A 15,570-nucleotide genomic window follows, 5' to 3' on the forward strand; every position below is an offset into this window, starting at 1 on the left:
CCAAGTAAACTTTTCCATCATAAATAAATAAATAATATATTAAATATTAATTTTAGAAATTTCAGGATGTTACAAGTCTATCCTCCTTAAAAGAGGTTTCGTCCCCGAAACCTAACTCCTACTTAAACAATTCTGGGTAAAACTTGCACATCTCTTCCTCAAATTCCCAAGTAGCATCCGAACCTTTGCGATGCTTCCATATCACTTTCACTAAAGGAATAACTTTATGATGAAGCTGTGTTTCTTTACGTTCCACTATCTCAATAGGCTGCTCGATGTATTTTCAACTGCTCATCAACCTCGATACCTATTAATGGCACGTGGGACGTGCCATCAGCTAGACATTTCCTCAGGTGAGAAAAATGAAAAATAGAGTGAATCCCTTCGAACTCTTCAGGCAAATCCATCTTGTAAGCTACTTCACCAACACGCTTTATGATCTTAAACGGTCTAATGTACCTTGGACTTAACTTTCTTCTTTTCCTAAAATGAATGATTCCTTTCCAAGCTGAGACCTTGAGCATCACATTGTCACCAACGTTAAACTCGATTGGTCGTCGCCGCTTATCAGCATATGACTTCTGACGGTCTTGAGCAGCTTTCATTCTTGCTTTGATTTGATCGAACTTTGAAGAGGTTTCTTGTACGACTTCTAGACTTCTAATATTTTTCTGACCAATCTCTCCCAAACATACATGAGTTCTACAACGTCCACCATACAACATCTCAAACGGTGGCATACCAATACTTGAATGGTAGTTGTTGTTATAGGAGAACTCTGTCAGAAGTAGATGATCATCCTAATTTCCTCCAAAGTCTAAAACACAAGCACGTAGCATATCCTCTAGGGGTTGGATAGTCCTTTCAGACTGCCCAAATGTTTGAGGATGATACGCAGTACTAATGTTCAATCTTGTTCCCATAGCTTCATGGAACTTCTTCCAGAATCTCGAGGTAAAGAGAGTATCTATATCAGGCACGATCGATAATGGCACCCCATATTTAGCCACAACCTCCTTGATGAACACATTTGCTAACGTTTCTGACGAGATGGCCTCTCGTATAGGAAGAAAGTGAGCACTTTTCGTTAAACGGTCCACAATCACCCAAATGGTATCATGAGCTGTACGGGGTAGCTTAGTTATGAAATCCATGGTGATGTGTTCCCATTTCCATTTTGGTATCTCCCATGGTTGCATCTTCCCATAGGGCTTCTGGTGCTCTGCTTTGACTTGCAAGCAAGTTAAGCACTTACTGACATAATCTAGTACGTCGTTCTTCATGCTCGGCACCAGTAATCCCTCTTAAGATCTTACTACATCTCGGTGGATCCCGGATGAATTGAGTATCTCTACTTGTGAGATTCATTTAATATTTGACCCTTAAGATTTCCATGGCGTGGAATTCACATACGGTTAAAACTAGTATTCACACCATGAGTGTTGTCCATAAGCTCATCTTGCTGTACGAAGATTCTCTCTTTCTTCATTAACCCTTCATCTGCTAGCACCTCAGAATGCACTTTGATGATCTCTTCAAAGAGATCTGAGTTAATGATTAACTTATACGACTTCACTGTTGTAATGACTTCTTCGTTCTTACGGCTGAGCGCGTCGGCAAACACATTAGCCTTACCCGGATAGTATTTGATATCACAATCGTAGTCCTTTATCAACTCTAACCATCTTCTCTGTCTCATTTCAACTCTTTATGTTCAAAGATATACAACTCTTATGATACGTATAAATAATACACTTAGTACCATACAGATGATGTCTCCATATCTTGAGAGCATGCACTACCCCTGCTAGCTTTAAATCATGTGTTGGGTATGTACTCTCATGAATCTTCAACTGCCTAGACGCGTAGGCTATAACCTTTCCTCGTTGCATTAACACGCAACCTAATCCATGATGCGAGGCATCAGTACAAACAACCAAATCGTCGTCACCACTGAGTATAGCAAGGATTGGAGCTTGCGTGAGTCTTTTCTTTAATTCCTCAAAATCCTCTTCTTGAAACTTACCCCAAGTGAACACTACAAACTTCCGGGTCATTTCGGTCAACGGTGCGACTATCTTGGAGAAGCCTTCGATGAATCTCCTATAATAGCCTGCCAACCCTAAGAAGCTGCGTATATCAGTCGGGTTCTGCGGAGTCTTCCAATTCGTTATTGCCACAATCTTAGCTGGGTCCACAGTAATCCCTTCAGGATTGATTACGTGACCAAGAAACTACACTTCACGCAACCAGAATGCGCACTTCGAAAATTTAGCATGCAATTTCTCTTTCTTCAAGATCTCCAATACTTCTTTTAGATGTTCAGCATGGTCAGGTTCGCTCTTTGAATAAATCAATATGTCATCAATGAAAACGATAACTGACTTATCCAACATCGGCCGACATACCCTATTCATCATGTCCATAAATGTTTCAGGAACATTCGTTAGACCGAACGACATCACGAGGAACTCGTAGTGTCTATACCGCGACCGAAACGCTGTTTTAGGGATGTCTGCTTCTTTTACCTTCAGCTGATGATAGCCCGATCTAAGGTCTATTCGTGAGAACCAACTCGAACCTTGCAGTTGGTCAAACAAATCTTCGATCTGTGACAATGAATATATATTCTTCTCCATAAGCTTAACCAACTTGCGGTAATCTTTATGTATTCTCACACTTCTGTCTTTCTTCTTCACGAAGAACACCTGTACACCTTCAGGGAAACACTCGGCCTAATGAAACCTTTGTTAAGGAGTTCTTGTAGTTGGGATATCAACTCTTTCATCTCGGACGACGCCAGACGGTAAGTTGCTTTCACGACGGGTTGGACTCCTGGTACTAAGTCTAGCTGAAATTCTCTCTCTTGCTCCGGTGGCAACCCTAGAAGGTCCTCAAGGAACACTTCTGGGTAGTCGCGCACAATAGGAACATCTTTCACTTCTTTCGTCTCGGCCGTAGCTTTGAAAACATACGCTAGAAAAGCACTGCACCCTCGCCTTAACAATCCTTCAGCTCTTATCATCGAAATGACTTTAAACCCTGAACTATCTTTATCACCATAAACCCAACTATTATAAATAAGAATCACTACCTTCACTTTATGCAACTTTAAATCTTCTAATATTCTTCTAACTCAGAATAATCACTATTATTTGAACATGGTTTTAAGGTCAGTATGTATTTGTCATTTTTCTGGCAATTACATTCATATGAAATGAAACAAATCATTTTGTTATAGTTTAATTTTTGGTTTTTATGTTGCTTGATTATACAATATTTAATTGTAAAATATAAAGTCAATTAAAAATTTGTCATACACAAAATATTAATGATAGCAAATTTATTATGATCAATCAATTTCAAATTTTAAAGATTCCAAGGATGATTATATCATCAAAGTTTAGGTAATATGGTTTTTGGGATAATCATGTTTTTTTTTGGATAAACATGAGCAGATGTTCTCAAATGACATCATATTAATTGATTAAAAACTATGATATTTTATGTGTATTAATATTTTTTTATTAGTTTCATGGATATATTATCATTTATCTATATTTATCTATAGTTGGTATGTAATTGGAGAACCTTTTTTTGTCACATGGACAACTATACGTGGCTATATCAAGAGTTATATTCAGACTTATATGTTACCTTTTTTAAGAGTTACAAGCAGACATGGACTAATGATTTTAATTTTTGATAAACAATGTATACCTACTAATACAATTACAAATGAAGTGTAAATAAAAGTTTTTAGTTATTTGTAACATATTTGTGTGTAGCATCCCGAAATCTCTATGAATAATATTTAATAAATTAATTATGTCGGAAGAATTAATTTAAGTTAGTAGAATAATAATATAATAAAGATGAATGGATGGTGGACTTAAGATGAAGATGGGCCTAAGGTCCATGGACTTAATTAAGGAATATAAATACCTCTTAAACTATAAACCTTTCCATCTCCATCCATTTTACACCATAGCCTACACCATCAAAAATACACAATTAAGCCAAATACTCTCTACTCTATTCCATTTAACGATTCGAGACCAACCAAAGGTAAGAAATCGTTTATCTCAGCTGAACCAACATATTAGAACCCGACACCGCAGCCCCGTGATGCCGAATGAGCCGTTAAGATCTAGATCTAGCTTTATTCGGGTGTTTAATCAGCCAAAAACGAGCTTAAGGGCCACCTTAGCTAAGATCTGGACACACCGAAGCTACCCAGGTCATAAACAATCAAAATCCGACCAACCATGGCGGTTAATGGCGGCTGACGGTGCCGGAATCGAAGAAAAACCTCAAAAACACGTGAAAAGGTGGCTGACCTGCACTTAGCGTGTATGTAGGTATCGTATAAGTTTGGACAACGTATATGTATGTAGCGCATATGTATATGAACTCTGTATAAGTATACCACATATATGTATGCAACGTATATGTATGTGTGTAACGTGTATGCATGTAAATGTATATGTATGTATCGTATATGTATGCAACGTATATGTATGCATGTAACGTGTATGTATGTAAACGTATATGCATGACTTATATGCTAAAGGACCACTTATACTCTTGAAAGAACTTACAAGATAGATTAACTTATACGCCAGTTGAACTTATACGCCAGATTGATTTTACGAAATAAACGAAAGATAAACAGCGTATACGTACGTAAATGATAGAGGACTTACATGATATATTAGATAAGAATAAGTAAATAATTAATAATGAAAGTTAAGGTTTAAAATGAAGATTTGATTTGATTAAATAATTGAACTTTTGTTTTTCCTGATGAGGTTTCTGGCAGCTTAACCCCAGTCAGGGGCTCTGCCAGGATCTGAAGAAGCTGGCATCCAAAGAAGAGTTGTCATGATGTTTTAATAAACTGTTTTATTTTATGTTTTAACGACAAGTTTGGAATGTTTTGTAACGAATAATTGAAGTTTTATTATTCCGCGAAAGTTTTAACTAACTTTGATAAATGGAACCGTGTTTATGAGTAAATCCAACGTCAAAGTAGGGCACCGGGGCCTTACATTGTGTAATCTTAGTTATGTAATTTTAATGTAAATTGTAATTGTATTAACAATATATGATCAATTTGTTGACTGCATTTCATTTATTGGTTAAAGTTTAATTTTTTAATCAATTACCCGTGTACACAGGCCTCAAACTAGTATATATATATATATATATATATATATATATATATATATATATATATAGGGAGAGGATCATGAGAGAACTCCATTTTATGGAGAGAACTAGAGAACTACTAAGTTAAGGGGGGTAAATATGTAAAACATCTCAAACTATATTTTCCCCAAATATTGTTTCCCTTATCATGATTCCTTCCCTTATCAGTATATCTCCTTCCCCTGTTCAATCTCAATCCATCGATGCCCAGATCAATTAATTGAATCGTCCTAATCTAATTGAAATCGAGCTCCATTGATCACGCACGCTGTTCATCCCGTTATTCCTAACATGTTGATCGAAGGTATTGTTAGGTTAAATTCGTTTTACTACCTTAGATTCAATTATAATCGTGTTTTGCTTTTGTTTAATCAGAAATCGACTCGTCTGGAAGCATTGTTGCATTTAATGGTGCATTGTCGGTTCAATTGAACGATTCTATGTCAAATACCTTTGTTACTGCAACAAACGGTTACGACTATGCTGAAATAACCGACTCTGTATCAGAATCTCGTGTCAATCAATCAAGTGTTTCATATTCAGTGTCATCCGGCGATGGTGCTTCAAGCTATTGTGTCCAAACCGATAATAATATGCAATCTGTTGGTGTTGAACATCGAGGTAACATATTGACTTTATGGATCTGCACACACACCTGATATTCAATGCATAAATGATATATATTACGTATGTGTTTTATATTGCATATACGTATTATAGCACATTTTCCCCATATTATGCAATACACATTTGCACTATTCATGTTAACACTCTGTCATACATGCCGTGTTATCTAAATGTTAACACTATGCGACATTTGTTACAGTCACGTAACGCGTCTTAAATGTTAATGTATTTGTTATAATATATTCAACCTTATACAGGATGTGTGTCGAGTATTGTTTACCATACACCAAACGGAACAACATACTGGAAACCTAACGTGCCCGAAGAATTTGTGCATGTCAAAGACATGGAGTTTGAAACGTGGGACGATGCTGTCAATATGTATAACACGTATGCTGACAAATCTGGGTTTTCAATACGTTTAAGCACTATTAAACGAGTCAAGGGTTCGGTAACACACAGATACATGCTTTGTACTCGAGCCGGAAAACCGAAATTTCAAGATTTTGATTCAACTAACACAAACTCTTCTTCGACCTCGCGTCGCAACAGCTCCAAGGCCGTGTGTTGCAATGCCCACCTAAGATTGAAACCCGTTCCAAACACCATGCGATCCAAGATATATGATTTTGTTTATATTCATACCCATGAGCTGACTGGACCAAACGCTATGGAGTTTATAAATAAACGACGAAAAATTGGGTATTCTGAACGCAGTTTCATTCACAAACTAAGTTTAAACAAAATTGGTCCAAACATTGTGCATAACTTTCAATGTTCGTTAAAGGGCGCATCTCAAAACGTCAATGGCACTAAAACTGATTTCCAAAATGCTACCGGGGATCTCCGCTTCTTTATTTCAGACAGAGATGCACAAATGATTGTGGACACAATGACGTCTCGTTCGGTCAACTTGCCAAATTTCTCATTTGAGTACAAAGTTGTTGGAAGTGAACTCCGGTATATATTTTGGGCTGATGATGTTTCAAAATGCAACTATGATGCATTCGGGGAGGTTTTAGGTTTTGATGCAACCTACAGTACCAACAAGTAAGTGATCGATACACAGATGTATTACACATATATATTTATGATGTTAACCGTTTTTAACTGCACACTGTACTACCGTCACACCTGTTTGATACCAACATTCCACACACGCGTTTTTATACGTGTTTTATGTATGCATTTTGTGTAACATATTTTTTTTCTTTTTTTTTTTTTGTAATTATATGACAGATACGGCATGATATTTGTACCATTTACTGGCGTGGATCATCATAAGAAGTGTGTGACATTTGGTACTGGTCTAATATATGACGAAACTATCGAGTCGTACAAGTGGTTACTCGACAAGTTTCTTAAAACACATAAAAAACAGCTCAAACTCGTTTTAACCGATCAAGATGCTGCGGTTAAACAAGCTGTTCGTGCTGTGTTTGACCAGTCAATTCACCGACTTTGCATGTGGAACATTGTTAAGAAGATACCATTAAAGGTACAATTATTTTAATTTTTGTTTTAATTTTTTATTTTTGTTATATATGATGCACATATGTAACGCTCGTGCAATTTTTAACAGATTTCGGGTGACTTATTAGCAAATACATATTTGCGAGTTTCCATACATAAACTGGTGTGGAACTTGTTTATAACACCCTCTACATTTGAAGAGCAGTGGAAATTGCTTATTGATGACCTTAATTTGAGTGATCATCATTGGCTTACCGAGATTTATGCAATTAGGGAGCAATGGGTCCCTTGTTATTTCAGAGAAATACAATGGTGTTGCCTTATGAAAACCACATCGAGATGTGAAAGCTCAAATTCTCTTTTTAAGGTCAACACCAGTCATGCCAACACGCTTGTCCAGTTTCTATTGTGTTTTGGCGCTGCTCTTGATAGACAATGAAAAACTCAACTCGAGCTTGACATTGAAACTAGTACAACGACACCAAAAATTCCCGAAAAACTGCCTTTGGAAATACATGCGTCCATGATATATACACGCAAAATATTCCTAGAGGTTCAAAAGGAAATTACAGAGGAATGAGGCAGTGTTATATTACATGTTCTTCGGAAATAGACGGTATTAAAAATTCAACATTGCACATACCAACAAAAGATTCAAAGTAGTCAACAATTATGTGGTAAGTTTGTTTATATTTTCTGTTATTTTTATGTTTACATGTTAACGCTTACATTCCTCGGCATTCACCTTATTTTTCATGTTACATTTTTTGTTGGTTAAAATACGTAGGTCGACTTTAATGCACATGATACAACTGTTTCTTGCTCGTGCATGGGGTTCACGCGTGTTGGGTATCTGTGCAGACATGCTTTTTGCGTGTTTAGGTACAACCAGGTCGAATTGATACTTGACAAATACCTGCCTGCTCGGTGGATGAGAAACGTGCTTCCGGACAGGGTTCATGACATCTCAAACAGATATTCGGCTGAAGATGACGAGGAGTCCGTTATTAGACGCAACATGTTTGAATTATTAACCGAATGTGCTGACCGGCTGAGACACAAACCGGATTGCCTCAATTCCCTCCTTGTCCAGCTTAAAGATATAAAAGACAAGGTGTTTAAAGAGTTCCCGTCTGAGCCACCTTGTAACAGTAAACGTTCGATTATAAGCGAGCTTGTTGGACAGCCCGACACGGTTGATGTGACTATCAAGCCACCGACTGGTATTAGAAATAAGGGGTCGGGTACTAAACGTCAAGTCGGCGTGGTTGAAAAACTGCTGGAAAATTGTAACAAAAACCCAAGGCTGTGTCACAAATGCAACAAATACGTGATCGACCATGACTCCCGTAATTGTGAAAAGGTTAAAGCTACCAAAGAAGCCGCCGCCGCTGCTGTTTTAGCTGATGCTGCTGTTGCCAAGTCAACCACCGGCCATTCTGTCAACCGTTATGCCACACGGTCCAAACGTGTTGCTTCTACTTGATTTTATGCATTTAATATTACATGCATGCTTTATTTTATGCACTTTATGTTACATACGCGCATTGCATTGTTATATATTCAATAAGCGCGTCTCATGTTTTCGTATTAGATGATTATGCATTTTAATAAAATTTGAAATGACTGATGGTACAGCCCAATGAAACTTATGTTTGTGTAATACAGATTAATATTTTGATTTTTATACTTGCGTTTAAACCGTTTTAGACGGGTGCAGTTGCGTAGTATATATCGTTTGCGCATGTGCTTTGACTGGTGCATTATCATTTGTGTGTTGTATGTTTTATATACCTGTGTCTGTTTACATTCTACGTTCTGAATATTGTATTGCGTATACTCATTCACACACTTTTTTTGATGTTACACTGATTATCAGGTTGCGTGTACGCATTATAATGCGTATACGCATGTTCATTCTTTTTTATTTTCACCTCTTATTTTAATACAACTATGAGTGTTTTTTATTTTCCAATTTGTATAATGTAATGTGAACATCTATCCTTACTATGCTTTCGTGTTACGTGTGTGCATCCCAAATTGGTCCCTATCTATCCTTTTTTCATATTACACGTGTGCATCACACATTGGTACCTGTATATATCCTTGTTATGTTTTCACATTACACGTGTGCATCACACTTTCTATATATATTGTACCAGTCACACATTCTATTTACATGTCGAACATCATCATATACGTTGCACATTCCCTATGAATTTTTACACACATTCAACTAACACAAACACTTGCATCCATACCATTCAACTGTTCCATTAACTTGCAAATATCAAAACAAACAAAACAACCAAGACAAATGTTTACAACCATACCATCCAACTGTCTAATTCAATTACACGTGTCAAAACAAAACAAAATAAGCATGCATAAACTACATGACACCATATGTTTTTATACGATTATCGTTTATTTCATTCTTAACTACCAAGTATCAACATTTATCCATCAACCCTCCTTAAAACGAACCTTTTTAACCATAACCTGCTTTAGTTTTTTGCTTTACCATTCCCTAGCATCCGCCAACATGCCATCCCTTACATTGTTTACTCCCGAAAGCAACATGCGAGCTATGTACTTCATCCTAAGAATATTGATCTGCTCTACCTTTCTGTCTTCTTCCACGCTGAAGTCACATTCGAAACGATCTCCTCCTCTATAGCACTCCATGTGTCGCATCGCGAATACAGCACAATCTGTTACGTTGCTTGATGTTTTCCATGGTAACTCCACTCTTGTTGGCGACCATGTACGCATAATCTCTTTAGCCTTTGGGTGTCCAACCAATGTCAGGTACCTGCCGAATAGGTCAATCTGTGTAAACGAAAAAAAAATATCATTATAACAAACGTGTATGACAACAGTATATATTTATAATGTAATACATGTTCAACTTGGTAACATACTACGCATGTGTATCACCGACTGCCTACTTATTCATCGCTAATAATATTTTTATACTGTGCCTTGACTTACCATTTTCTACGGCGTGCCTTGACTTACCATTATACTGTGCCTTGACTTACCAGTTTCCCTCATGTCGAAAGCGATTACGTAAAAGTGATTTTTTTCAAAAATTGGAAACAACACCGCATCATACTCTCTTAAACCCATCTTGCTTTCATCCTTATTTAGCACAGACAACAAGTTTGTTTTAAACGCTTTTACTCTTTCTTCATGTGTTGATTTCCTTTTTGTAAGCATCCATCCAATCTTGCACATTTAATTAATGCCACTTCAACATTAGTTTATATAAGCGTTATTCAAATTATTCTAAGGCTATATATACTGTAAACTTACAATCGTTGATGCGCGACAAAATAAACGGTTTATTGACCCCGGGATTCTAAATTGTTCTTGATAGTTTAAAACCGTGACCCAACAGTCAACCACGCTTCGCTGAACCGGATTACCCGGCAACCGAGACTCCAACAAATAAGCTCTCGTGAAAACACCATAGTCAGCGTCAAACATATCTTTTCTGTGTAATATTAAATTGATAACAAATACTAACATTATATATATTAAATTGAAAACCCCATATGTTTATATAGTACATACATGTATTATTCACGCATGTATAATTAACAGCACGTATACGCACATTAATGCGTATACGCAGTAATATAGTAAGTGTACATATGCACCAACTTAATAACGTGTATGCGTGAAACATCAATACTTACATAATGTTTCATGAACCGTACATATACACGCTGCTGCCATATTAACGTGTTACATATATGCATTAATATGTGTGCATATTGCTACATACACGCACTACTATGTTTTCATATGTAATTACAAACATAATACGTGTATAAGAAATTAATAAAACATTTTTACCTGAATGTTTTATCAGCAATCCCGTCTTCTTCCTTCTCCGAAAGTTCTGTCCTTGTGCTCTTTCTTTCCTTATTCTTTTTAAACTCTACCAGTCCTCTTAGGTACCGACAAACCATCATTTCTTCATCACTCATCACCTGTTCTATGTCAGCCGGTTGGTACGACCCTATACCCATGTTTTCATTAGCATTCGTGTCGTTATCCATGCCACCTGATTCTTGGGATCTTAAACCGAGACTGAAACTCGATTTTTCATAACCGACTTCTTTTGTTTTATCTGTGATATTCTTTATCACGTCATCCAGCTTCAAACCACCCTCATCCTCTTCAGCCTCGACTTCAATCTTCTCACCATCAACGTTCGCATTGTCGTCCTCGACGTTTACAACATCTTTGTAGAAATTTTTATACCTGTCAACAAAAGTCTTTATCTCACTAATTGTTGGAAAAGCCGAACGTGCTTCACGCAGAGCTCCTTCGATTATTTTTTGTTTTTTATGGCAGATTCGAATAGCGTGTCAAGCTTGGTCACATGTCCCTGTTAATAAAAAAGCACATCATAAGTTATTAATGCTAACAGTCCCATTATACTAAATATATATACGTGTGATGGTTGTAACTCGTACCGTCAGATCATTCGGGCTATACATATTTGCAAACGTGTTAGTCTCTGTTTCGTCCTCGCTTTCATCTCCATCCACACCCAAATACATGTCCCTAAACCCGGGAGATGTTTCTTTTCTAACCTTTCCTTTTTTTTTTTTCAGATTTGCCATGCTCCAAAATTTTATCGGGCTCATGCTACGTTCCACATTAAACCCGGGAGATGCGACTCTATCCACATAGGTTAACTGTCATTTTTTTTAAAAACGTTAGATACACGCACGTTTAATAATGCTAAAAATATTTACAATCATTTATTTAATGAAATTCGTACCACGAGTATTATCAGCGGGCCAGTGAATATTGATTTCAGATCGCATCTTCACTAACCAGACTTGCATTTTTTCATTAAATCGACGATGAAAGAGCACCAATCAATATCATATATGTTTGTGTCGTCTCTTATGTGATGAATGAATTCAAGCTTGTAGTTCCCCGTCTGTTGAATCTCACCCATCGCGCTAAGGAACATCGCCAAAAAGTCAAGCTTGAACATCATTCCACCGTCATCACGATTATCTTCAATCTTTGCAGCAATCTCGGTTGGTGTGACATATGTTCCCGGATACCTCTTTTTCCAAGTTTTTTGTATTCCTACAAACTTCTGGGTACACTCAGTCGACGATAACTGTATACCGCTGTTTGGTATCCCGAGCAGTTGGTGGATTGTGTCGTTGTCTATTTTGAGCTTATTGACACCCAAATCAATCTCCATATTAGCCGCGTTGAACTTATCAACCACGAAATACCCTAACCCAGCCGGTATACCATCTACTTTAAATTGTAGCATTTTCCCAAACCCTATGCTTCGAATGGCGGCCCGTTGTGTCCTTGACAGATGTTCGATGCATGAAAATAGCTGTTTTGGTGACGAGCGAGTCCTTAACCCACCTCCTTCATACTTTTTTGCCACTATTCTCTTTCCCTTTGCGGTTTTCTTTCTACCTGTTAAAACATAAGTAACACGTATGTTTAATACACTAATAACGCATATATGTATACATATCTAAAACACATGTCATACATGATTATGGCCTACATCTAACATGTCGTAATATGCACGCGTTTTCGTACACGTAATACAACGAGTACACTTAAACGTGAAATACAACAGTAGTACGCATGTGCATTTCTTAATGTAATGCATATACGTATTGCAATAATGATGCGTACAACACATATGCACTGTATACACGTAATACGTTATATCTGCATCAACATTTAATACACACATATACGCGTAAATGTCTAACACATCGGTAGTGCGTATTTGTTACACGCCTAAATGTATAAGACACATTAAATCATGAAATGCATATACGTATTGCACTAACGATACAAATAATGTGTAATCAATGCATATGCGCACTACATGAAGTCTACATTAATGTTTAATACACCATATCCGCGTAAATGCTCGACTCATCTGTAATGAGTATGTGCTATATGCGTAAATATATAAGACGAATTAATACTGTATCTACCTAAATTGGTAGTGCATAGGTGTAATACAACATATAATGCTCGTGTACTCACCTTCATTGCTTTTGGATACGTCAACATCCAGTATTCCACTTCTCAAAACACGTGCACGTTTTGATGATCTTGATATAACTTTTGCTGTAAAATATATGAAATATCATATATGTATATAATACGTGTTAACAAGTATGTGTGCGTTTGAGAGTTTTTTACCTGGACTTGCATCCTCAACGTCCGACGGTATTCCTTTATTTGATGTCCTGCTCCTTTTATGCCCTGATGACCGTGAGTTATTTTATTTTTCTATTGGTGTAAAAGAAATAAATAAACGTATAAAAACAAAAAAAAATATACAGTTGACCATTTCATGCTTTTAAAAATAATGAAAAAAATAAATAAACATTATATCTTACCTATGTCTATATCAGCAGCCGGATGTGTTTTAATTTTTTCTTTGTTATAAACGACTCTTATCTTTTTGACCACATGTTCCGTCTGCTCGTCTTTGTCCGCTATAGGCACTTGTATTGGCTTCCGGTTTCAGCAACTGTTTCGTGCCGTTTGCCTTTCTTTGTAAGTTTTAAAATTGTCATTTCTTGTTATTACCTATATAAATTATGTCCACGTGTTAGTAAACATGTTAAAAGTTACATATATTTTGCATGTACATATACCTAAACAAACACCATACAATTCCTTACTCTATTCATGTTATAATGTAACACACCTATGCATTTATATACATTTTACGACCATGTAAGACAACATTAAAGTATTTTTACAAACTTATCTATAAAACGCTCAATCAGTCACGGTAATTATGTGCTGCGTATATGCAATCGAAAAAATAGTAAATTTTCATCAACGTTTTATTGATTTGTTAAAAAAACATATACATATATAACAGAGTATAATGCGTATGTGAAGCGGTATATGCAAAATAATGTTCGATCTACTAATGACTCATGTAACAACAAAAAAATGCACAATAATATCATATGTTTGCTTCGATTATGTGTAATATACTAATGACTCATGTAATACATATGTGCAATCACATTTATACGATCTATTATCAACATATTGTTATTCGATTTTTAGAGATAAATCACGAAAAAAAGAGAATAATGCGTATGTGTAGTGGTATACACAAAATAATGTTTGACTCAACCAAAAAACGCACAATAATATCATATGTTCGTTCGATTATGTGTAATATGCTAATGAATCATGTAATACATATGTGCAATCACACATATTATCAGCATATTGTAACCCGATTTTGAGATATAAGTCACGAAACAGAGAATAATGCGTATGTGTAGTGGTGTACACAAAATAATGTTTAACTCACAACCAAAACGCACAATAATATCATATGTTCGTTCGATTATGTGTAATATTCAAATTATTCATGTAATACATATGTGCAGTCATACGTATACGATATATTATCAAATGTATTATTACTCGATTTACAGAAATAAAACACAAAAAACAGAGTATAATGCGTATGTGAAGTAGTATATGCAAAATAATGTTTGATTTACAACCGAAAAGCACAATGATATCATATGTATGCTTCGATTATGTGTAATATACTTATGATTCATCTACTACATATGTGCAATCACACGTATACGAGCTATTATCAACATATTGTTACTCGATTTACAGAAATAAAGCACAAAAAACAGAGTATAATGCGTATGTATAGTGGTATACACAAGATAATGTTTGATTTACAACCGAAACACACAATGATATCATATGTATGCTTCGATTATGTGTAATATACCAATTATTCATGTAATACATATGTGCAGTCATACATATACGAGCTATTATCAACACATTGTTACTCGATTTACAGATATAAGGCATAAAAATCAGATAATCGGCTATCGGATGATTACCTACTAGTGTTCTTCGGTTTAATCGCGTTGAATCTGCTGCTTAATCGTGTTCGTCTGGTTTGAAGAAACCCTAGGTTTATGGTTGGAATGAAGGAAATTGTGAAATCTCGAGAGAGAGAACAGGGATAGAGAAAGCGATCTTTTTGAGCGGTTTCTATATTTTTTTATTCCTTAATTGCCCTTTTCTAAGAAAAACGGGTTTTGTTATAAATTTTCTTTTTATTTTCAGTTTTTATTAGGTGAAAAACGATGAAATAATAGAGTTCTCTAGTTCTCTCATTTAGAGGAGTTCTCTCTATATCTCACCCCTATATATATATATATATATATATAT

At 36.0% G+C, this 15,570-nt stretch overlaps 1 protein-coding gene and 1 long non-coding RNA gene across 2 annotated transcripts; one reads left to right on the top strand and one right to left on the bottom strand.

Moving 5' to 3' along the window:
- Nucleotides 1-6,058: 6,058 nt before the first annotated feature.
- LOC143581499 (uncharacterized) lies at nt 6,059-7,740 on the bottom strand. The gene is made up of 2 exons (XR_013143833.1): nt 6,883-7,740; nt 6,059-6,365 (listed from the first exon to the last, which is right to left on the bottom strand). It is a non-coding gene; the product is annotated as an uncharacterized LOC143581499 (long non-coding RNA).
- A 400-nt stretch (nt 7,741-8,140) lies between these two features.
- On the top strand, nt 8,141-8,797 carry LOC143581497 (uncharacterized). Its single transcript, XM_077064268.1, has one exon. It carries the CDS (start codon nt 8,141-8,143, stop codon nt 8,795-8,797), a length of 657 nt encoding a protein of 218 aa, XP_076920383.1.
- Nucleotides 8,798-15,570: the final 6,773 nt, after the last annotated feature.

Source organism: Bidens hawaiensis, unplaced genomic scaffold, assembly GCF_021521415.1.
Source record: "Bidens hawaiensis isolate Kalapana, Puna unplaced genomic scaffold, B.hawaiensis_p1.1 tig00031081_1, whole genome shotgun sequence".
Classification (NCBI taxonomy): Eukaryota; Viridiplantae; Streptophyta; class Magnoliopsida; order Asterales; family Asteraceae; genus Bidens; species Bidens hawaiensis.